Below are 22,652 nucleotides of genomic sequence, written 5' to 3'. Positions count from 1 at the left end.
CAGTCGGATTTTTTTTACCTAGCTTTGAGGCTGGGATAAATCTGCTAAATGTGTCTGTCTGTCTGTCTAATTAGTTCTATCTGACCTCTACACTTCTGGTTCCAATCTCACCATCTCAAACTACATTCTTCTCTATAATTAATTTTTAAAAAGAATTTTTATATCTATATTCTTTTAACAGGCCATTTATAATCTCCATATATTTGGCATTCACAGAAAAATAAAATCATGTCAATCCTGACAAAACAATGATTTGTTTTTTTAAACATGTAAATTTTACAGATTTGCTCAAGCAGGTTCTCTATTCTTTCTTTTCTTCCTTCATTGGATATGATTACAGTACATGGTGCAGGGCAGTTCTCTCTGGTTGTATGAGATTGAAAAGAAACTGTGCCTTTTCACATGAGAGTTGCCAGAGAAAGAAGGCTTAAAAAAACCCAAGAAAGAAAACATGCAAGAAAATTGGGATTAAAAGCCTAAATAAATAAAAACTGAAATGCCTCAAAAACCTATCTAGAATGTCAGGGGAATGAGAAATAATTTTTAGAAGTGGCTCAAGGGGTGCAGTTGAAACTGAGAGCCAGGCTGACCAAAAGGTTTTCAAAAATTTTGAAACTGTTTTATACAATGCAAGCTTTTTTTCTTAGCCAACATATTTTTTCTCATTTCATCTTGCTTAGTTCTACTTAATATCTGCTGGTATCTATATACCGGTATCTATCTACCGGTACTTACCTACCTACCTATATCAGGATGGGTTCCAATTTTTTTTACTCCTGGTTCTATGGGCGTGGCTTATTTGGTGGGCGTGGCTTGGTGATCATGTGACTGAGTGGGCGTGGCCAACTTGAAGTCAGTCAGGGCAAGGTGGGGTGGCACCTTGCTGTGAGTGACATCAAGTTGACCACACCCACTCAGTCACATGATCAATGTTCCAGAGACAGGGTGATTTCCCCCCGGGGGACAGCCAGAGCTTCGCCGCCTCCTCTTTTCCTCAGAGGAGCTGCCTCCAAGTCCTTGCGAAGGCACACACACACACAACACAACACAACAGACTCACACACAATGTAAAAGCAGCTGCACTTCATCCAAAATGGCCCCTGCAACAGCAGGAACCTCACTCAGCCACAAAAAGCTCAAAAACCAACTTTCACACTTTACACACACACAACACAACACAACACAACAGACTCACACACAATGTAAAAGCAGCTGCACTTCACCCAAAATGGCCCCTGCAACAGCAGGAACCTCACAGAGCCACAAAAAGCTCAAAAACCAACTTTCACACTTTACACACACACAACACAACTCTCTCTCTCTCTCTCACACACACACACAAAATGCCACATACAGCTTTGTGAGATTTTGTGTGTTTGTATAGTTAGAGTGAAACACTACAGAAACACACCAAATCTCAGAAAACTGCACAAATATTTTATTTTATTCTTTTATTTTATTTATATTTTTTAGATCAGGGGTCTCCAATCTTAGTAACTTTAAGGTTTGTGGACTTCAACTCCCAGAGTTCCTCACCCAGCAAAGCAGGCAGATTGAGTTGCTCAATTTGGATGGATTGGATTGCAGGCAGGCAGATTCAGTTGCTAGCTGATGCAACTGATTGCAGAAGCCGAAGGAAAGCGAGCCCGAAAAGAGCAGTAATTAGGTAAATGAGTAAGGGGGATTGGGTGGGCCAGAAGAAAAAAAGATTTTAAAAGGCTCCCCTGACGATCCCAGTTGAAGTTGCCTAATTGGGCCCAGAAGCTCTTAACTCAGCTGGGATTGCCAGAGAAGCCTTTTAAAACCTTTTGTTTTAACAACCTCTTCGGCCGATGGATTGGATTGCAGGCTGCCAAAAAGTACTGGCAGCGTCCCCATATTCTTTGCACATGCGCATTGACTTGCAAAGCAATGGGATGCACATGTGCAAAGAACATGGCAGTGAGGAACATGGCAGTCGGGTTACCGGTTTGGGGGCATGGCCAGCCAGCCCTTACTACTGGTTCTCCAAACACCAGCAGATTTTTACTACCGGCTCTCCCGAACCGGAAGCAACCCATCACTGATCTATATGTTAGGTATACTTCACTCAGAATTTTGGTAACAATTGCAGTAGTTAGAAAAGAGGTTAATATATTAATGTTAGAATTTGGAGGTCAAATAAGTACACAAAGAACATATCCAGGAAAACATGAATGAAAATTAAAGCTTCTTAAATGTGTGTTGACCTTTTGTTTGTAAATAACTTTTCAATATCCATTTGAGCAAGAAGGGAAAGCTTGTTTGAAAATATAAACCCCCTGAATGTATAAAACCTGAAATTTTAAAAAAAATGACAAGAGTATCAATCAGCTATAACTCTTTCAGCATTAGTTACAAAATTTCAAGTAGAAACAAATGCATAAGGTATCTGTTGCAGTGTTCACTTCTAAAAATCACCAATATCCTCAAATATATCATAAAATGTGTGTGTGGGTGCCATAGCATTCAAAAGCATCACTTTACTAAGTATGTGCCAAAACTGACACCAATGGAATAATAGAATTTTAAAATCACTGTAAAATGTGCTGTAGTATTAAGTAAGCATTGATACCAATCAAAAAGAATGTAAAGGAAAATAATTAGTTTACATAAAGATCAGATATATGTGCAAGTCTACTTCTTAATCATGATACTACTACCCTCAATTTCAAAACAATTCTGTTATACTTGTACACCACATCAGAAATTAAAACTGATTTGCAAATCATAGTTTGTGTTATGTTATTGATAACTCAGTTGCTAAACACTGAGAAGTTAGAGTCAGTCAGGACACCTAAACAGACTGATATAAAATATAGGTCTAAAAAAGTTCTGTTCTAAGCAGATGGAAAATAAAAACAGACCAGTAATTTTCTCAAAATGCAATATGCATACTGATTACTCCCTTCGTGGCTCATTACCAGTGATAAACTTGCAGCATTCCAATGATCATATGAGCCACACTATTACGAACATACAATCCCAGAAGGATCACCTATGGCAGCCATGTATGGAAGATCAAATTAAAAATGATCCATTGGAAAATGATATTACAACCTTTTTTCCTCTCCCAACTATGATCAAGAAATTACATTTTTTTCCTTTTAGCTGCCTGGGCCATCATAGAATTACATTTAGGAATACATTTTTTTAAGGTTCTCACATAGTTCATAGCTCACATCACCTGTCCAGTGCTAAGTTGTACAGGATATCTTTACAGGTATTGTTCTAAAATCACATTTAGACATTTGAGAAAAAAATGTGTGAATTCAAAATGGCTGCTATGATCATGACCACACCAAAACATTGATTTATCAGAGAGAAAATAGATACAGCCCTCAACATCTTTTCAATGATTTCAGCTTTTAATTCAGACTTTAAACATTGTTTATAAAAATCTTGTAACTATCAATAATTTTAAGTAACATTTCTTCAGATGTCTTCCTTTTTATATCTGTTGTAATTGCAATACATATCAATTGGTAATGTAAATATTTATGGGACTAAGGTGGTAATGTAATTATGATCAGCTATATGATGTAGCTTAAATTTGTGATTTGGACATGATTAATCTACTGTAGGCAGAGCAAAATTTAAGTTAAAAGTTTAATCTGTCCCTTTTTTAAAAAAATAAATGCCCTCCTCCAACTTACTTCCTGTATCTGTATATTCAAAAATTTGCCCAAATTGTTTTACAGAGTATCAATTACAGATATTCTGTACTACAAGCTCTATAAGTGATATATCAGTCCAATAGTAAGGATTGTGTAGAATTGTAATAAATTTTCTATGAGTTAGCATAACATGCTTTTAGAAGGATATTTCTACTAGGAAGCTTAACAAAGAAAGATACTTCTTTAATAAAGTATCATTAAAGAATGATACTAATACCTACCAGCAGTTCTGCTAAGCAATACCTATGAATCCAGTATCTCATTTCACATAGATGCTTCCAGAAATCCCATGAGATAATTATTTCCCTCCAATTATTCAAAGAACAACTCAGAGAAACTTAATACAGTACTAACTGAATGGTTATGTGCCATTAAATCAGTCAATTCACAATCACCGCACAAATAGGCTCTATCCAGGATAAAGAATATAATATACTATCATCATTTATTCCAGCTATAGAAATTCAGTCATTAAATAAAACATATACATTAAGAAGCAATTAAAGTAAACAAATCCACCCACATGTATCAACTTATAATTTTGCATAAAAGTAGGCTACTATGTCTGATCGTATATTTGCATAGTTGATCACAGTTTTTATCACAAGGTATGATGAATTTAAAAATATAAAGCAAATCTGCTGAAGGTAAAGTATTATTAAGATTTTATCAGAAAGCATATAATCAATGCACAATGCTTCCAAAGTTGCTGAGGAAATAATTTTTAAAAAATATTTTGTGTAGATTTTAAAATTTAAAATGTCAAGTTGCCTGATGTTTTAAAATCACAAAGACATTGAGAAAGGAACGCAGAATGAATCTACACATAAATGTTTCCAAACATGAATAGTAATATAAAATGTCATGCAATAATTTTGACATTAAATGGAAAAGACTATGTCTACTCCCATAAAACAAATAAGCAAGATGTATAGTATTTCAAATGGAAAAAAGCTCTGTTTAAACAATATCTGCAATATTAAACAATATCTATTTGTTAGAAAAGACATGTCCAAATTGCATTAAAGGGTCTTTATTTCAATTTATTTCGTTGATTACAAAAACTAAGATCTGGTGTGCTTTTTTCTTCCTCTCTTTCTGTCCCTTCCTCCCTTTTTATGTCCTATTTTTCCCATATGGAAGCCTCAGGACAAGGATAGTTCTCTATGTCTAGTCTTACAACTCTTTGTTTTTGTCTGAAAAGCTGGGTAAAACACACACACACACAAATAATAGTCTCCATGGCAAATGTCCTATTTCTAATGCTACTGGAGTATTATGAACAGCTTCAATGAACTGAAGAATATGCCCATAAAAAACTGCAAATGGAACAAATTCCTTGAACACTGGATCTACTGAACCAAATTTAGGATTGCTAGATATTTGCCCAGAAAGAATGCCATAAATTACACTATAAAATAAAAAAATTGTAATACTTTAAACTTATTTCTTTCAATACCCTCTTTCCCAACCTGTTTCCATACTCATTGAGTCATAATTAGGTGACCCTCTACACAAGCAGAAGAGAATTCTGGTAAAGACAGATGCCAAAATAACAATGCAAAAAAAAAAACAAATTTAATCTACTATTTATGAATACATTTTATCAGACCTAGAAGCAACAGAATTCCATTTTTAACTGACACAGAGAAAACTGGGGGTGGATGGGTTGTACTAATATTCTTCACATAAAATATATATTTGGGTACTAATTATTCTTCACATGATATAAACATGGTATAATTTATAAACTGAGAGTCATTTTAGTGTAGTGGTTAAGGCCCCAAATTAGAAATCACGAGACCATAAATTCTAGTCTAGTTTAAGCATAAAACTAGTTGGGTGGCCATTGGCCAGTCACTTTCTCTCAGTCCAAGGCAGGAGGTAATTGATAACTATTTCTGAAAAACCTTGCCAAGAAAATTTCAGGAACTTGTCTGACTTGCCCAGGTACTTTCCGAGTATTAGACACGACTGACTGGAATAACAATAATGCATGCATATATACATATATAGAACCTTTTTATAGATTCGGAGTGCAAACAGGCATAACTATGACATGTTCTGGAACTGGATTTCATAATCATATTGGTCAGGGCTAAAAATTAAAATTAGATATATTTCATATACCATATGCAATGTGTTCTTCTTATGGAAAAAATCAATAGGTAAAAATTGTATCAGATTGTGAGACTCAATCAAAATTTGTTAGCACTTCTTTCTAAAGCAGACTAAGTATAAGTATAATACAAGGTTCACATTTTAATGAAGTATTTTTTTTTACATCTCTCTGTTTATGGTACCTAGCATTAATATACAGATTGAGATGAAATGTAAGAGGTTGTTGAGATAAACAGTTAGGAACATTATATGCAACATACTAACTAAAAAAGTGGAATCACAACTGACTAAAACTGTAACAGCAGATTAGATGGAGATGTAGGTAGAAGAAAAAAAATCTGAGATCAGAAGTATGAAATGAAGGTAATTCCTATTCAGACATCAATGTAAGATTAAATATGTACATACAGAAAAATACATTCTGCATTTTGAACTCTAATACTGCACTAAGTGATAGCAACATACACCTGTCTATACTTTTGAAATCAGAGATTTTAGACCATTTGAGAATGTAATACAGGTAGTCCATGATTGTTTTGTGATCATTCAAAACTATGGTGGACCCCCCCAAAAAACTACTTACGACCAGGTCCTGAAATTACAGTGGCTGCAGTGCCCCCACATCGTTCATCCCTACAACAAACTGCAAAGATGCTACACTGCCCAGGCCCTGCCTATCTCCTGTCAGCCCCGAGTCCCAACAGGACATAATTTTGGGTCATAAATAGCCCTTGAGAGGTGTGTTGTAATTACGTACTGTTACTAAATGACCAGTTAGAAGTCAAGGACTACCTGTACCGAAAACGCATGCATGTGAAAATAATGAATGAGAAAAATATACATTGACCTACAATCATTCATTTAGTAATCATGGAAAGTTGAAAAAACAGAATTGAAAAAAATAACTTACAATCGGTTCTTGCATTTACAACCATTGCAGCATTACCATAGTCATGTGTTCAAAATTCAACTCTTGGCAACCAGCATGTATTTACAATGGTTACAATGGTTACAGTGTCTTGGAGTCATGTGATTGCTATTTGTGCCCTTCCAGCCTATTCTTCACTTAGTGATTGAGTGATTCACTAAACTTGAGTAGTTCACTTTATAACCATAATAAAAAAGTTCGTAAAATTGGGTGCGACTCACTTAAAAACTGCCTTGTTTAGCAACAGAAATTCTGGTCCCAATTGTAGTCGTAGATCTAAGACTAGATGCATTTTTTTAGATCAGCAAGTAGAAAATTCTAGATTCCAGAATATATCTGTTCATGGAACAGGAATATAGCTTGTAATATAGATAGGAATTCATAATCAAATTACAGATACACTTTGGCATACAAATGTATTTGAGCTTGGGATAACATTAGTAAGAAATGCCCGTTGTTAAGCAGTTCGCTACATGACTACATGACATCTCTTTTACAATCTTTTTTTGTGGTGGTCATTAAGTGAATCACCATAGCTAAGTAAATGCAGTGGTCGTTAAGCAAATCCATTGCCCACAAGGGACATTTTTTGCCACAAACCACAAATAAACACTGGCTTCTGTGAAAAACATCATAAACTGTGATCACATGACTGTGGGATGCTGCAAATGGCCGTAAATGCATGCCAGTTGTCAAGCCCTCAAATTCACTCACATGGCAATGGGTGTGGGGAGGGCTGTCACAACTTTGAATCTGGGTTGTAAGTAGCCCTGGGGAGGTCTGTTGTAACTTCCAAACATCGCTAAGAGCCTTGTATTTGGTATGTTATTATATGTATCCTAAATGATTTTTGCATATTGGGAAAGTAAATTATGTGCTTGTCCTACAAATTTTAACATGTACTGTCTGGGACCTAGTGAACAAAAGGAATATTGAAGCTTGTGTAATATTAAGATATCGAAAGTTTGATCTACTATGCAATTCCTAATAATATGTTTTCCAGTTTCTGGAATCAATGTATCCTGGCAGATTTTTATTAATGTCACATGGAATGGTACCACACCTTTAATAATTCCTGATTGTAATTTGTTAAAAATGAATGCACAGCAGAAAGCTAGTTAGGCTTTTAGCCTAATTTTGTCCTCAAATAAATTCGGAGCCTGGGGAGTGTGGGTGTGGTTGGGGAAGAGGAAGGATAAATCTTATTAGATGCACTTTGGTAGTGAGATGAGGATTATATATGCATTTCTGCTATTTGCCAACCATTAGGGGATATAGCCTTTGTTATCCTAACCATACAATAATAAAAGTGGTTGTATGTACAGTATAAGGTCATTTCATGAGAAGCAAGGCAAAATACAACATTGCCAGGTGCCCATCATATGATTTGAACAGTAGAACTTAAAATTTCATACTGTAAATATTTTCTCTAAATTTCATTTATTACTAAACATTCAGTCTTATATTAGAACCAAATTTCTACTGTTTTAAGGCCAAAAATGAAAAATAACTGTCGTCAACAAACGCTAATATTTAAAACTAGTACCTTTCTACAAAAAAATCTTCTAATGAACTTAGTATTATGTATTAGTATTAGTACAGAGAAGTTGATGAAAATCAGGAAGAATAAACTGTTTTTATTTATTTAGACCCTATTTACAACTATTTAATTTATATTTTCCCTTTTATTATTTTCACAAATAACCCAATGTGTGCAGTGAACACATCCAACACATCTTTCTCCTCCTATTTTCCCCACAATAACCCTGTGAGATGAGTTGGGCTGTGAAGTGAGATGACCTTGGGCCAATGACTGGCCCAAAGTCACATAGCTGGTTTTCATGGCTAAGGTGGGACTTGAACTCACGGTCTTTAGCTTTCTAGCCAGATACCTTAACCACTAGGTTACCACTTGCTACTAGACCAAACTGCCAGGTGCTTCTGGTTACAGGTCCTTGATTTACAACCATTAATTCAGCAACTGAAGTTACAGCCCTTGCAGCACCCCGGAGGTCAAAATTTGGGTGCTCAGTAGTTTGCCTTTACTCAAGACTGTATGGACACTTCAACTTCTCCCCCAGCTATCTTCTCACAATTTATGTCATTTGGACTCCCTGTACTCTGTGGTTCGTCAATCTAGACAACCTTTGCCATCGTCTTGTTTCCACTGCAAGACCAAGAAGTCTGTTTAAGAAATTTCTATAATGCTTATGAAAGCAAGGCATATTTATTTAATATGCCATTTAATCAGAAGATCTTGTGCAGGTAACACTATCATAGCAAATTGATAAATATTAAATAAATATGCAAGCAATCACTCACCTACTGGGAGCTGCAACTTAGGTTGCCGCTCTTAATTCAATCATCAGGAAATGTGGCTTTAAACAAAACAACCTTGTTGTGCTGAATATATATGAAGAATGATTGTCAGCACATTCTGGGAAACACTAAGATCAATCCTGACTCTATGAAAGGTGAAGAGGAAAGGTCAGATAGAGAAAAGTGGAGATTTTCCTCACATAATTTTAAGAAAAAATGAAGATACTGATAACTGGCAGCCCATATTTTAATTATGTCCAAAGAAGTATATCCATATTATATGCATATGCAATTATCAGAACAAAAAACATCTTATTTTTCCCAAAGCCCATTTCATATTACATTCATTTAATTTAATCAAACAATGCATATCTAGAAATGGAAAATTTTCAGTGGAAAAATACTCTATCTCACCTTGCTGGCACAAGACCTACTTTCTTGAAAAAGCATTCATGCATGGATGAAATCCATTCAGACAGAAAATGTTTTTGCTACAGGCAAGAAAGATGCCATCATGTTTTACCTTGCCTATCCAGAAAAAAAAATTCCCATCCATGACGTTTGTTAAAGGAAAATTCATGAGTATACAGAAGAAAGTTAATTTCTATAAATACAAGCTCCTCTGTACCACTTCTTAAAATATCTACCCATTATTAAATCCACAAGAAATTATGTCATGCAGCTTTAACCCAGAATGAGCTTTTACTGGCTCTGTCTCAAATAAAAGTGAAATAGTTGAACATATTTTTTTTAAAAAATGCAGAAACTTAATTATGCACTTGATACACCTAACAATTATAATTTCATTCAATGGGCTTCAGACTATGCTTTCATTTGAACCCTAAATAGAGTTAATTTTAACTTAGTTAATTAAAAAAAGCCAGTGCCAAACTATAACTTAAAACTGGCTTGCTTCAATAAAGCATAGTTAACATTATATAGAAATTTTGTCCAGTTTTGGCCGCAAGCTGCAATTAATCTAAAATGGAAGAAGTTTCAAGTCTTGGTAAATAGCTATACCAGAGGAGGCAGGAATAAGCAATATGAAAGTCCAATATTGTGTTTGGTAGTGCTCATTTATGTTACCTTAATAAAACCAGTGGTTGAAGATAGTACACCAAATCACTGAAGCATTTGAATATCCTGTCTACTTTAATTTTCCATCTTTAATTTTCTATCCAGCAGTACAAATTAGATATTATTAGTGTAATTATAGTTTGTAAATCCAATTCTTTGATAGGTTGATTTGAAAATTCAATCATTAACTATATATTTTGCCAATTTGGATCTCATATTGAACTGTAACTAAAAATCGGGGATTCATTAGATGCTATCAGAATAAGCAATTTACATACTCTTCTGGTATGGTTACCAGGAGAGAATACGATATTACTTCCAACTTAAACTCTGCTTCTATTAAATATGGCTTATTGAAGGAATCAAATTTCATATTACCCTATAATAAAATTCAATCATGATTTATGAAATTTGATTCCTTCAATAAGCCATATTAAGAATAGCCACACGTTATCCAATTTTGAACATAGCACTAAACTAATCGTTTTGTACAGCTTTTTTTATAGGTTGATGAGAGATATCAATCGACATAGATGACCATTTCTTCCATTTTTTGTAACCTGGAGGTGAAAAACAAGAAAATAAGTTTTTTTCTTCAATCTCTCACTTCATTTTGTCCCATTGGATTATAGACATTAAACTATTTTTCTACCTTTATCCTGTAAAACAAATAAGCTTGGAAGAACACTTTTGTTTGAAACAAAACATATTTCAGGTGCATCTCTAACATACTATTTTTGCAGGTATTTTTTGCAAGTATCAGGGTAAGTACCTGCAATTTCCCCAAACATTGGATTTGAAGCAAGAATGTATTTTGAGCATTTTCTTACTTCATAAGCTTTTTATGTACCATTATATTTCCCAAATATTACTGCAGTCAAAACTATTTCAATCCAGTGAAATTGAAAATGACACCACTCTAATTGTAGGAAGCAAAAGATGAATGACATTCTAGGGCATGTCATTTTACTATATTAAATATATAATCAGCAATTAATTTTAATTTTAAGACCTAATAATGTTACCCATAGTTTCAAGGATTTATATGTCTGGTTGCATTATAGTATGCTATGGTGTATATCTGAATTTACACAACATTTCCCTATTATTTATTTCACAGCTTCAGGCAGATGACAAAAGTACAACTCACAATAGAAAAAATGTAAAAGTTCAAAATCAACATAAAAACCATAAAGTAACACAACTGCCAGACACAGCAGGTAACAGCTACTCTGATTCCAAATTTATGTTCCAAGACAATAGTTTTTATCTCTTTCCTAACAGATGATTGGGATGAGATATCTATTCGTCTAGAGGAGGACAAAGAAATCTGTTAGGTTGGGCAACCACAGAAAAGGCTTGATGTCCCCCCGACCAGTGGTAGGAATGAATGTTCAGCATCTGTTTCTGCACAGAATGCATAGGATAGGAATATACCATTTGGAAAGGAAACAAGAATCTGAACCAAAATGGTTTTAATAGCAACTCTCTGAAGTGTACCCAGAAACCAGCACCAAATGTAACTCCCACAATACTGATATTATCCTGCTAAATATTGAACCAATTGCCAAGTAGTCTTCACAAGCAGACCCAAGTACACCTTTGAAGTGGTAAGGACAGGAATCACTGACACAGCATCTTCTGTAGAAACAGTTGTAGCTGCTGTATGGTGAAGATGGCCAAAATGTCTCCTGGCCAGGACCTACAATTGCTGTTCAAGCAAGAATTGCAAGTTTGCAGAACCCCCAAATTGCAAACCATGCCATTTTGCAGAGGAATGTGTTCCCCCCAGAGAGTTAAATTAATTCTAACCTAGATCAAGGTTTCATCTTATTGAAATATAATTGCAATTGAAACAAAGTATGCAGTGTGGCAATCTAGCTGGGTTCTTTAACTAGGGCATTTCTAGCACTGGAGAATTCCTCTAAATAAAACATACAATATAAAGCAGCACAGCCAGCTTTCGAGTTTTAAATGTTGGAAAAAGTAAGTTTTATAGTCTGTGTTCCTGCAATGCCATAGCTGACTTACAATTCTACATGGCTACTTGTATTTTGGAATTCCAATGTTAGCACACATGGGTCAAGTGGTACCACTGATTGGCCGGACCAGTATTTTTTTCCAGATTACTATATCATTTATATTTTTCATATTATTATTCTCCATTTCTATTCTTCTACTCCTTAACTTTATTGTTTTCTGTCAATAATAGAAACTAGAAGAAAATTAGTGTAAAGTTTGCATTAAAAAGCAATTAGATGTAAACATTGATTTGAGGTAAGAGCTCCTCTAAATGAAGCAGTTTGCCTTTAGAAAATTGGGTGCTGTATTGTTTTATAGCAGTGAGCAAGAGATTCAAAGAGCGCTTTTTACAGTTTAAGCCCCACTGCCATGTATGAACTCTGCACTTAACCAATTTCAGTCTTTCTGCAGCAATTGGCAGGGAAATGCCACTAAGGATTAAACTACAGATATGGGACACAGTATCTCTATTTGCCTCCAAAAACTTGTATTTGTAGAAACGGCCTATTTGTACATCTGACTGTACAAATTGTATTTCTATTCAGATGTGAGACAGAATCTACCATGAATTGAAAGAGCTGATGAGGTTCCCATCTTCAAAAAAGGAGAAAAAAAACAAACCAGGAAACTACAGACGAATCAGCCTACCTGAGAAGATACTGGAAAAAATAATTAAAAAACAGATCTGTGAACATTTAGAAACAAATAAAGTTATACCTACTAGCCAGCATGAGTTTGTTAAAATACAGCTCATGCTAAACCAATCTTATTTCATTCTTTGACAAAGTGACTAAATTAGTAGACCAGCAAAATGCTATGGACATAGTATATTTAGACTTCAGAAAGGCATTTGACAAAGTAGACCACAACCTACTTCTTGGTAAGCTAGAAAAATGTGGAATAGACAGCATCACTACCAGATGGATTTGTAACTGGCTGAAAAACTGTACTCAATGAATAGTCTTTAATGGTACTACATCTACATGAAGAGAAATAAGCAGTGGGGTAACAAAGTTACGTCTTAGGCCCGTACTCTCCAATATCTTCATAAATGACTTAGATGAGGGAATAGAAGGGAAACTCATCAAATCTGCAGATGATACTTAGCTGGCAGGAATAGCCAACACCCCAGAAGACAAGCTCAGGATCCAAAAAGATCTTGACAGACTTGAACAATGGGCTCTATCCAACAAATTTAATGTGGAGAAAAACAAGATTTTACACCTGGGCAGGAAAAACCAAAGGTACAAGATTAGGCGAAACCTGGCTCAAAAACAGTAACTGTGAGAGCAAGGTGGATTTGATTTAAATCAAGACAATTTAAATCATGATTTAAATCACTAGTAAAAAGGCTTGATTTAAATCAACTCGATTTAAATCATAATTTTTAAAGAGCAACTGTCATCTGTCCTGCAGCGGCTCCTCTGACCTGCTGTTGACTCACCGACAGTCCCATTCACTTTAATGTAACGGCTGGTGATGCAGCAGTGACACAACAAGGTGAGGGACATGGCAGGGAGCAGGTGAGTGGATGCCTGCTAACAGGTAGGGCCATGATGGACCTGGAATGACACGTGCTCTTTAAATGTAGGGGCTCATTCTTGCTGGTAGAATCTTTAATATTATTATTTGCAAACAAAACAAAGGTTTCATTTTAGCTTGCAGAGCTTGGATCTATTGAATGAGTTTACCAAAAATGTAAATATTGCAGACTATAAAGCCTCATGCTACATAACTAAGCCCTATTTCATGCTGAATAAATTATTAATGTATCTTAAATAGAAAACTATTTTTAGATAGATACTTTACTCCAAAAACATTTTATTAAAATAAATTTGATAACAAATTAAAAAAATCCCAATTTAAATAAAAAAATTCATATATATTTTTTTAAAAATCATCGATTTTTATCCACCTTGTATGAGAGGGACTTTGGTGTCCTAGTGCATGATCACTTAAACATGAGTCAGCAGTGTGCAGTAGCATCCAAAAAAGCTAATATAATCCTTGGTTATATAAACAGAGGCATAGAATCAAAATCACGCCAAGTATTAGAAGCACTTTATAAAGACTCCTAGAGAGGCTCTGGAGGCTGGGGACAGCAAAAAAATGTCAATACCTGTCCAACCGGAAGTTGGTAAATGGGCCGTTTCTGGCCTCCGGAGGGCCTGTGGTTGGGCGGGGAAGGCCGTTTTCCCCCTCCCCAGACTTATAAAGAGGCTCTGGAGCCAGCCTGTTTCCCTACTTCTGGTAGGCCTGAAAATCAGCTGGCGTGCCAGAGCTGAGCTCGCGTGGCCACTGATATGGCTAAGTGTGCCATCTGTGGCACATGTGCCATAGGTTCACCATCACGGGTATAGGTCTCCTGCTTGAACAGGAGGCTGGACTGAAGACCTCCAAGTGTTGTGACCCAGGCCTAAGTAGGTAGTAATAAACTTAGTCCATGGGAAAACAAACTTTATTCCAACAGCTGGGAATTACTTCATTCCCAGCATCGTTCAACTCAAAGTAAAACAAATGCCTCCCAACACAAATTCCTCAGTTATCTCACAAACCTTAGTCCAATTAAGCAAACTGCCAAAGGCCCTTCCTGGCAAACGTCCAGAAGCCACAAAAACAAAGATGTATACAAAGCAAAAGATGAAGCAGAAGACGCAGCTACAACGTAGTTGTTCCGGCAAAGCTGGTCTGTTTTAAGCCTTATGGGAGGGGCCAATCATCTCTTGGCCTTACTCCTGAGTTGTCCTCTCTGCTTGAGTTGCTCTTGCCTTCTGGCAGCTCTTCTCATGCGTGCATTAGGAACAGGCTCCTCCTGTTCCTCTGTCTCACTACTATCAGTCTCTGGAGGCCCTGGAATCCGCACCTCACTTCCCGATGGCCCTGGCCTCACCTCAGCCTCATCACTGTCCGACTCCATTGCCAGCTCCGTAGGCTGCTGACGGACCACAACACCAAGGTCCCTTCCAGCTCTATTCTGATTCTGACATAACTAAGGCTGTTCTATGCTTTTAAATCTTAAATCTTAAATCTTAAATCTTAAATCTTAAATCTTAAATCTTAAATCTTAAATCTTAAATCTTAAATCTTAAATCTTAAATCTTAAATCTTAAAACAAAAACTCTATATGGGTATTTCACACATACCGAACCCATGATTTTGTGGCTTGCTTTCTTGAAATATATCTCGATTAACAATTCTTTGTCCAGTGAATTCAAAGTTATGACAGAACTGAACAAAGAGACTTACAGATGGTCCTCAAAATTGTGTCCTTGCAGCACCCCTGTAATCTTGTGATCGAGGCATTTGGCAGGAGTTCGCAAATGACAATCACATGATGTTACACTTAACAACCACACTGAATATCTTAACAATGGCAAATGGAACTGCTACTGTAAGTTGGCATGGTCATGTAATGCACTTTACGACTGAGTCGTTTAGCTATAGAATTCTTGGTCCCAATTTCTGTTGTTAACTAAACATTATCAGTACAAGGTATTTCAGATACAAGTCATTTAAGCTATTTCACTTCAGGCTAAATTTAAAGTTTCAAGGTCAATATAATATTGCCTTTAATGTTAAGCCACTGTCATGGGAACAAATTCTTGGACTGTTTTGATCAAGGATAATTAAAAAAAAGTATTACAAGAATGTAGCACTCTGGCAACTATATATAGAGTCTCTGGAACGGTATAGTATATCAAAGAAACCAGAGAATACAATATTTAAAATGCACAGTCACACTGTTCATAACCACAAAGGACAAAATGCAGCAGTGAAGGCATGCATGTATTTCATAATAATTTCCTCCTAAATGGAACCAAAATCTGTTTTGCTCTTATGAAATTGTACAATGTGTTGGTTGTGTATAACTGCTATTTCAGTTGCAAGCAAGGGAGTACTAATTGTTTTGCTCATATGGCTGCGGGTTCGAATCACTGTTACAGACTGTAAACTACACATTCATTATCACCATTTAGAGGCATAAAATTATACTGAAGTAAAATGATTGGTGATGCAAATCAGTATAAAAGCAAGTTAAGAGTTTTCAGACAACTTTTTAAAATGTCCCACAGAGATTAACAGACAAATTTCAACTTATGAAATAAATTGTACTCAGTTAGTAATCATATATTATCTACGTTCTGCAGCTTTGGCATGCTTACAGCAAATTGGCATCAGTTAATTTTGAACAACAAAAAGATATACTCGCTACAAATTTTGCAGCAGTTAAGAAAAGGAAATCCAAACTATTATTTTTTGCAAATTAACTTTTTTTATCCTGGTATTTAGAACCCAAGAATCTCCTATTTAGTACCTTATGAATTTTGAATCCTTTCCTTACATTAATTCTGTATACATTTAACACTGTTACAATTCATTCTCATTACTATTCTAAATTAACATTAGACTCCTGGCAACAATTTGAAATTCTTAAAACAGTGCTCAGTGCTTAAAACAGTCCTACAATTATCTTGTAGATTATAATTAGCTACATCTTGCATATAAAATAACAATGAATAAAATGAGATTTATTTTTACTTTAACAATAGGTTATAATTTTCTGTAGAATTAGTTTAAATGATGTCAGAATTCAAGTTAATCATCTAGTTGCTGTTTTCTTATTAATTTGAAGGAGGCCTGGATTTTTCCCTGTAGCTATAGGGTAATCAGTGTACAGTCAGTTCCCACTACGTATAGTAAAACTATTGCCTGTTTCAAAATTAATTTGAGTGTTATAATTAAAAGTAAAAAACTGTCTTTTCTTTGTATTATAATTGCACATGAAAAGGGGAAAAAAGTAAACTCATGCCCTTAAGTAAGTGATAACTCCTGGCAATTGCCTGGACAAGTCCTTGCAATTTTCTTACAACATTTTCAGAAGTGGTTTGCTATGGCATTCTTCCTAAGGCTGAGAGAAAGAGACTGGTTTCTAGCCTGGTATCTTTAATCACCACACTAAATTGCTCTTAATTGTAAGTAACTCAAAAATAAACTCAAGAGGACCATAATTTAAACACTTCCTCAAAAAAGTCCAAACTTAGGGGTCGATTTGACCTCATCTCCAAGTTACATAGCTCATTAGTTCAACGGCTAGATGTCTTTCTGCAAGTTGTTCTATTTACATCATTATTGTTTCCACACAAGTTTTTGCATTGATCTGCATGACATCCAAATTGCTAAACTGGTTCTCAATAATCTTGCCAACCTTCATACTATTTTCATTATGGCTTGGAAATGATAGCAAACTTTCAATCTAAACTTTCTCTTGACAACCAAAATGTAATACTGTACACTTTAAAACAAATGCAGTTCAGCAATTAAACTCAGAGATTTAAAAAATAAAATGGAAGTATAATCAGCAGTCAAGAGTTTTGTTTTTCCTATCACAAAGCTATTGGATACACACCCAGCATGTTATAATGTTCAACTAATAAGCTTTATGGAATCTGTGTTAAAACTACACTGTATAATGATAATAACTTACTTGATATGACATTTGACTGACATGAATAAGGGAACTCTGATAGTTCGAGAATTATCAAGTGTCAACAAAATGGATAACATTAAATAATTATTTGGATTCAGAATCTTCCATAAGGCTTAAGATGCAATTGAATAGATTAATACCAATTTGTGTTCTACCACATCCACTAACAATTCACTGCTAAGGTTGGGATCAAGCAACCTGTTCTCATAATCAGTTACTATCAGCATAAAACAAACATAGGTAAAGGTAAAAGTTCCCCTCGCACATACGTGCTAGTCATTACCGACTCTAGTGGGTGGTGCTCATCTCCATTTCAAAGCCGAAGAGCCAGCGCTGTCCGAAGACGTCTCCGTGGTCATGTGGCCGGCATGACTCAACGCCAAAGGCGCACTGTTACCTTCCCACTAAGGTGGTCCCTTTTTTTCTACTTGCATTTTTACATGCTTTCAAAACTGCTAGGTTGGCAGAAGCTGGGACAAGTAACGGGAGCTCATCCCGTTACACAGCAGCATTAGGGATTCGAATCACTGAGCTGCCAACCTTTCGATCGACAAGCTCAACGTCCTAGCCCCTGAGCCACCGGGTCCCTCTAAAAACAAACAAACACAGAGGTGACAATTTTAATATTCTTGAATCCAGTATTTTTCAACGAAGCAGGTTGCTTGGAATCGTCTTTGAGGTAATTTCATCAGAATATTGAGTTTTTCCTCAAGAAAAATGCCTACCTAACACCAGTATCAGTTCCTTGCCACAGTGTAATATTATTGGTGGTCTAATGATCCCCTCTTAAAAGGCATGCAGCTGCTAAAAGATACCATATCTCTTAATCTGCAGCATTTAAGCAGCTCATTGGAATGCATGAATGGTAAACACATTTACAGTTCAGTCCTTTGACTTTGTTCCTACAATATATTTATTATCTTGGTCAACTGAACTGGAGTTTAGTCAATTAACCCACATTTCTGGGTTCACATGCCAGCCAGAAACAGCAATCTATCAAGCAGCCTGATTTCACATTCCACAGAAGACTAAAACGCACTTAGCTGGTTCCCAGTTCACTGGGGCTGTGCACATGCCACCGATTGGTTCCCATGTCCTATTGTGGTCACCATAACCTTCAGCCTTCTTCCCAACCCAAAACACTTGCTCTGTGGTTTCTATTGTCCCCTAGGGACCTTTCGATTATCAATCAAGGCCACCCAATCCATGTACTTTCCTCCCAACAGGTACTCTACCTTCCAAGTTCCTCTCCAACCTCGTAGTGATCCTCCAGGTTTTCTTGCCGGAAGACAGTCATGATAGCTGGGAAGGGAAAGCCCACAACCAGCTTCCACTGCCTTTGCCTTTCAACTCATCACCTCCACCTTGGTAGGGTCTTCCAAGACTTCATGCATGGCGCTAAGCTCTGGAGAAGAGAGACAGGGGGACAAAAAGCAAGGGGCGAGTTAAAATGCCCGTGTTTGCAGGAAGGGTGCGGTTATGTCACTGTTTTCTTCCTTGCACACGGGTCCACCATACACCACGCCGGCAGTGCGTCTGAAAGCAAGCAAGGATTGGGAAAGCAGAGCGGTCCCGGGTGGCCGCCGGCTGGTTAACTTCGCTCTCTAAAAATCGCCGGGCTTGATCTGCCAAGAAATGGAAGCCGCCGGGGGTCCTCCCCTCCCTTGCCCGCGCCTTGTAGGGGCGAGAGCCTCTTCTCCCCCGTTGCCTCGAGCTGCGAAATGGAGACAACAGCCAGGGAAAAAGAAGTCACCCCCTTTCCCCCCCGCCCCCCCCGCCAGAACAACGCCTCGCTGGGGAGGGAGCGAGGGAAAGAAAGGCGCCTCCTAAACTCCGCGCGCCGCTTCCTCGCGCGCATCTCACCTTCTTCCCCGCACCGCAAGCAGGAGCCCCCAAAGCCTCCATTTCACCTGAGCCAGGAGCCTGGAGCCGCACGGACGCCACATTCCTCAGCAACTGCCCCCCCACATCCCTCCTCCGTTACCCGGTCAACTAGGACGTGCAACCGGGAGGAGCCGCCGCCTAAAATCCACCCGCTCGGCTGTCGGTGAAATGCAGCTAGCCAGGCGCGGGCATTCCCCTTCGCCCTGCTTGGAGGAGCGCAAAGAGCCTTGCGCTTTTCCTCTTTGGCTACTGCTCTCCTGGAAGGCCTTGCCTCCACTCTCCGCCCCCACCGCTGGCGAAAAAGGGAAGCAGCCCGGCGAGGAAGGGACGGGAAGCCCCCCGACTCGTCTGGCGGAGTCGCCGCCGCAGGGGGGAGGAGGGGAGGCGCGCCGGGAACCTCTCCTTGGCGCAGGGAGCTTCCTTCTGGCTGGGGCGGCGAGAGAGACCGGGGAGAAAAACCCGCCCCTCCAGCTCGCTCGCTCGCTCACCCTCTCGCTCGAGCTCGCGCTCCCTTTTTCCGGCCACAGCCTCCCTCTCTAATCGTCCGCACACTCTTCGGAGCAGAGCTAGGGAAAGGCACTCCGGCAAGCGGCCAATGGGAAAGCCGCGGCGCTTTTACACCCCTCCCTCTCCTCTCCCGACCAGCCCACGCCAGCGGTGAGCCAAGGGGGAGGGGGGATGCGGCTCGTGCGCGCGCGCGCACTCACTCACGCACGGGCCGACAAAGGCGTGCAGGTGTATAGCCAGGCTGCCTACCTTCGGGTATCGCCGGCCGCCTTTGGCGCGGCTTGGAAGGCGTCGGGACCTCCCTAGCGCCCGGGTAAAAGAACGCGGCTTCATCCATTCGGAGTGTGTGTGTGTGTGTGTGTGAGAGAGATTTGCAGAAGATTAATGGCCAGTATGTTAAGTACTGCCCAGCCTTCTCTAACTGGTGCCCTCCAGTTGGGTTCCGGCAATGCAAAACCGCCAGACATGAAGCTAGTTGGGCATCGTGGGTAGGATCTTAAACGCATTTGGAAGGTTCCCGGTTCCGAATATTTACCAAACGGGGTTGTAAGATCTCACACACGGAGAAAAGTGAGTTGTAGCATCTGCAGGTATAGCAGGCAGCAGGTGTGGAACTCTTCTGGTACATGATTGCAGCACCTTATCCAAAAGTTGGCCTTTGCCTTGGCTTTCTAACAAGCAAGGTTTACTTTGCCAAAGAGAAACTTTCTTATCAAGAGCTTTTTTTTTTCCCCAAAAGGCAACTGAACTTTGGTTTTTCCTTGAAGATGTTTCCCCTCCCATCCAAGAAGCTTCTTCAGAGATGAAGATGAGAAGCAAAATGTCTTCAAGAAAAAAACCAAGTCCAGTTTTCCCCAGCACTTTTGGGACAACCATGACCTGGTTGAGAATCTCCATAGACTTCCTGGTCAAGAGTGATTGTCTCACAATTCCTCTATTCTGGAGCAGTGAAATGATATGTGAATTACTAATAGGTGAATTATTTTATAGGACTTAATCCCCACATCTTCATTTTTAACTGAAGAGCTAATCTTGGGGGCACCACTAATGAAACCACCATGATTATATATGTTTCAGTATGAAAATACAGTATTATAGTGCCTCTACATTTTTTCAAGGATGTCATTTCCATGCTAGCATTGTTTTATTATATATTATCATTATTCGGTAACCAGACTGAAACTGTGTGTTATGATCAAATTGAATGCAAATGCAAAATTCATTGGCTCATTTCTGAACTTGGTTCTAATTGTTGGGAGCCATGACTTGGAGTCACAGCAACTTGAAGGAAAAATTCCACCTCATCTATTCCACAAAAGCTCTTGCACAAAATTCTTGCATGCCACACTATTATACCCAATCAGAGATGGGCACTTCCAACAATAGATGAATTTTTCAGTTTTGGGAATCCTTGAAAGAAATAAGCCTGTTTCTAATTTCTTAACCTTTCCAGCCTCTTCTTGCACTTTTTCTTATATATCCACTGCTTTGTCCAGTAATTTTATGTCTGATATTCTTTCTGATGCTGGTTCTGTTGCTGCTTTTAATGAGTTCTCTTTTTTTCCTAAAGTTATGTATAGTATTGTGTTTTTATGATACATTATTCTGAAAGCAAATAATAAACCATTTTGAAAATTACTCTGAAGATCAGAAAATCCCTGGAAAGGTTTTTGTTGCAGTTTATAAATCTTATTTGTGTGGTAAAACTCCCATGGAAATGTACATCTAAGTTTTCCCAAGTTTGGGATGTGCATCTGTTTATGCATCCTGATGTAACTAAAAAAAGTTTGATATATTAAAATACCAAGTTTGAATTGAGCCATTTCTCAAATGTCCATAACATTTTAAAAGTTAATGAAAGAAAATGATATTCTTAATTAGTTTTCAATCAAAGTAAATCATGTAAAAATTTTGAGCAAAACAAATGGAACCTACTGAACCTCTCATATTGACAGAAAATAAATTTAAATTGCCAAAACAAAACCAAGAGAACTGCCTAGATTTGCATGTAGCCTGCTCTTCCAGCTGGCTTATATAATACGCTGCAACTTTTAATATGACTCAAGACTGGGGAAGGGAAACTAGACTGAAGGATCTAAATATATCCCTAATTATACAGCAATATTGCAATATTTATTGTATTTTGCATTGTAGTACTTAAATTTTAAAGTGTCAATGTGAGCTTTTTCTTCCTTAGTATTCCATATGCTTGTGCATATGGATAACTATGCACAAGCATAGTAATATTATTACTAAATGCATTTCCAACAGTTGCAGCAAGCAAACAGTTTTTTTGTTTGTTTCTTATTTGACATTACTTTGCAGACTGTACATACCTCGAAAGGAACTTATGACCCAGAGGTATCTACAAAACAATTCCAAGCAATGAGCAATGGGTAACTGTTACGTGAACCTTTGACCTAATCAAAGGCTAATCTTCAAGAGCAAGGAACAATCCAATAATTATATCTTCTTGGTTTTGCATATGCCTTTATGAATATTCCCTCTCAATATTTCTCCTTGTTACTGTTTACTTGGATAAGGAGAAATAGATACACCTGATCAGGGTCTGTGGAAGAAATATCTTTAAAATGTTCTGTCATCTTTTGAC

At 37.6% G+C, this 22,652-nt stretch overlaps 1 protein-coding gene across 3 annotated transcripts in view; it reads right to left on the bottom strand.

Annotated features, from left to right (window-relative positions):
• The window catches only part of DAPK1 (death associated protein kinase 1), a 68,333-nt gene extending 48,196 nt beyond the window's left edge, over window positions 1–20,137 (bottom strand). For 2 of the 3 annotated variants that reach the window (XR_009153384.1, XM_058168562.1), the window contains exons 1-2: window positions 20,023–20,137; window positions 18,886–19,055 (exon numbers count right to left, since the gene is read on the bottom strand). Coding sequence is in view for 2 of the 3 variants with exons in the window: in XM_058168562.1 (XP_058024545.1) it covers window positions 18,886–18,947 (62 nt within the window). In the remaining variant the exon portion in view is untranslated. The other variant, XM_058168563.1, reaches the window with a different exon arrangement.
• Window positions 20,138–22,652: the final 2,515 nt, after the last annotated feature.

Source organism: Ahaetulla prasina, chromosome 2 (assembly GCF_028640845.1).
Source record: "Ahaetulla prasina isolate Xishuangbanna chromosome 2, ASM2864084v1, whole genome shotgun sequence".
Lineage (NCBI taxonomy): Eukaryota > Metazoa > Chordata > Lepidosauria > Squamata > Colubridae > Ahaetulla > Ahaetulla prasina.
Note: the sequence above shows the minus strand (reverse complement) of the source record. Positions and strands in the feature narration are given on the sequence as shown.